Source organism: Alligator sinensis, unplaced genomic scaffold (assembly GCF_000455745.1).
Source record: "Alligator sinensis unplaced genomic scaffold, ASM45574v1 scaffold215_3, whole genome shotgun sequence".
Classification (NCBI taxonomy): Eukaryota; Metazoa; Chordata; order Crocodylia; family Alligatoridae; genus Alligator; species Alligator sinensis.
Window position 1 is genome coordinate 155817 of NW_005842175.1, and position 1407 is coordinate 157223.

At 48.3% G+C, this 1407-nt stretch overlaps 1 protein-coding gene across 1 annotated transcript in view; it reads right to left on the minus strand.

The window, feature by feature from the left end:
- Positions 1–1407, minus strand: part of EIF3L (eukaryotic translation initiation factor 3 subunit L) — a 16575-nt gene that overhangs the window by 12135 nt on the left and 3033 nt on the right. The window contains exon 5 of the mRNA XM_006025951.2: positions 532–593. Coding sequence (XP_006026013.1) covers positions 532–593 — 62 coding nt within the window. The remainder of the gene's footprint in view (positions 1–531; positions 594–1407) is intronic.

The following is a 1407-nucleotide window of genomic DNA, read 5'->3' on the forward strand; positions in this document are numbered from 1 at the left end:
CCCTACACCTCAAACAAAGTTAATTTCTCCTGAAGTATTCAACTACCAGTCTCCATTTTAATTAAAGCAGAAGTCACAAAACATGAGAAACTCCATAATCCATTTCCCCTGAAATCACTGTTCTGTCAATGATGGGATTCAGTTACCTTCTACTGTTCTCTTCTTTCCCCACCCCATAATCAGGTGCCACATATGCTGTTGCCTAATTTATATTATAGACTTATCAGACTGGAGACATTGCCGTCGTCTTTTCTCTATAAACCTCCATTAAAAGCTTTATGCTATTTATAAACAATTTGAGGAGCCAGATTGTGCGTCTTGGAAAGAAAAAGAACTTGTGAAATTTCAGAAAACAACTGAGGCTTTACCACTCCATCCTGTACATGCTCTCTCAAACCTGTCATAATCACATGACAGCAGGCACAGACTTAATCTACAGAGTCTCTTCATAGGCAGGAGAAGACGAGACTTACAGAACAAGACAAAGCTAACACTTCATGTAACCAGTAGGATAAGATGGCAGATACTCACACTGACTTTAGCATAAATATGCCTATAATACAGCTCCTTATACAGAATCAGAAAGACAGCATCTGAAGAGAGAACAAAACTGGCATTAGCAAGCCACTTGGTCAGGCATTCAACAATGACAGACACCTCCTATATACCGCAATCATCCCAGTGTTTGTGAAACAGGCAAGGGAATGAAAGGATCAAAAGTCACCACAAGGTTTGAGTGAGAAAAATATTTAAGAATGTGTTTTCTAGCTCTGAGGATGCTAGGGAAAAATAAAGGAGCCAGCTTATGCAGTGTTGCATGGCCTGAATTTATTCCCACTTCCCACTGCCAGCATGTTTTTGGTAAAGATACAAGCAATGCTTTCAAGTAGGGGTGCACAGGTAGAGATTTTTGGGGCCGATACCGACAGCCAATTTTTATGGAGGCATATCAGCTGATACTGATCTGATTTCTGATACAGTTGCCTCCAGCTGGTAGTCTGCTGTGGTGGAAGTGGGGGGCGCGGGGGTGATAAAGGCCCCTGCAGTGAGGGAGGGAGGGAGTGAGGCAGGGGCTGGGGCAAGCGCTGTTGAGGAAGGGTGGGTGGGGGATGAAGCAGGGCTCATCCAGGAGGCACCAGGGTGGGGAGGCGGTTCCCATCGCCACGCGCCACTCATGGGCCAGCTCCCGCCTCTGCTCCTGCTGCTTGTCTAGGTCACGGAGGTGGGGGCCTGTGCCCCCAGATCTGCACAGGGTGGGGTGGACTGGGACCGTGGCTGCACGAGGCTGTTTCCAGCAGAGCCTGGCCTAGGCCAGGCAGGGCATTACAGCAAACTTTGGGGTGGCTCCAGTCCTCCCTGTAGCCCCCTCCCAGCAGTGCTGCCCCACTCCCAGCCTGGCCTAGGCTA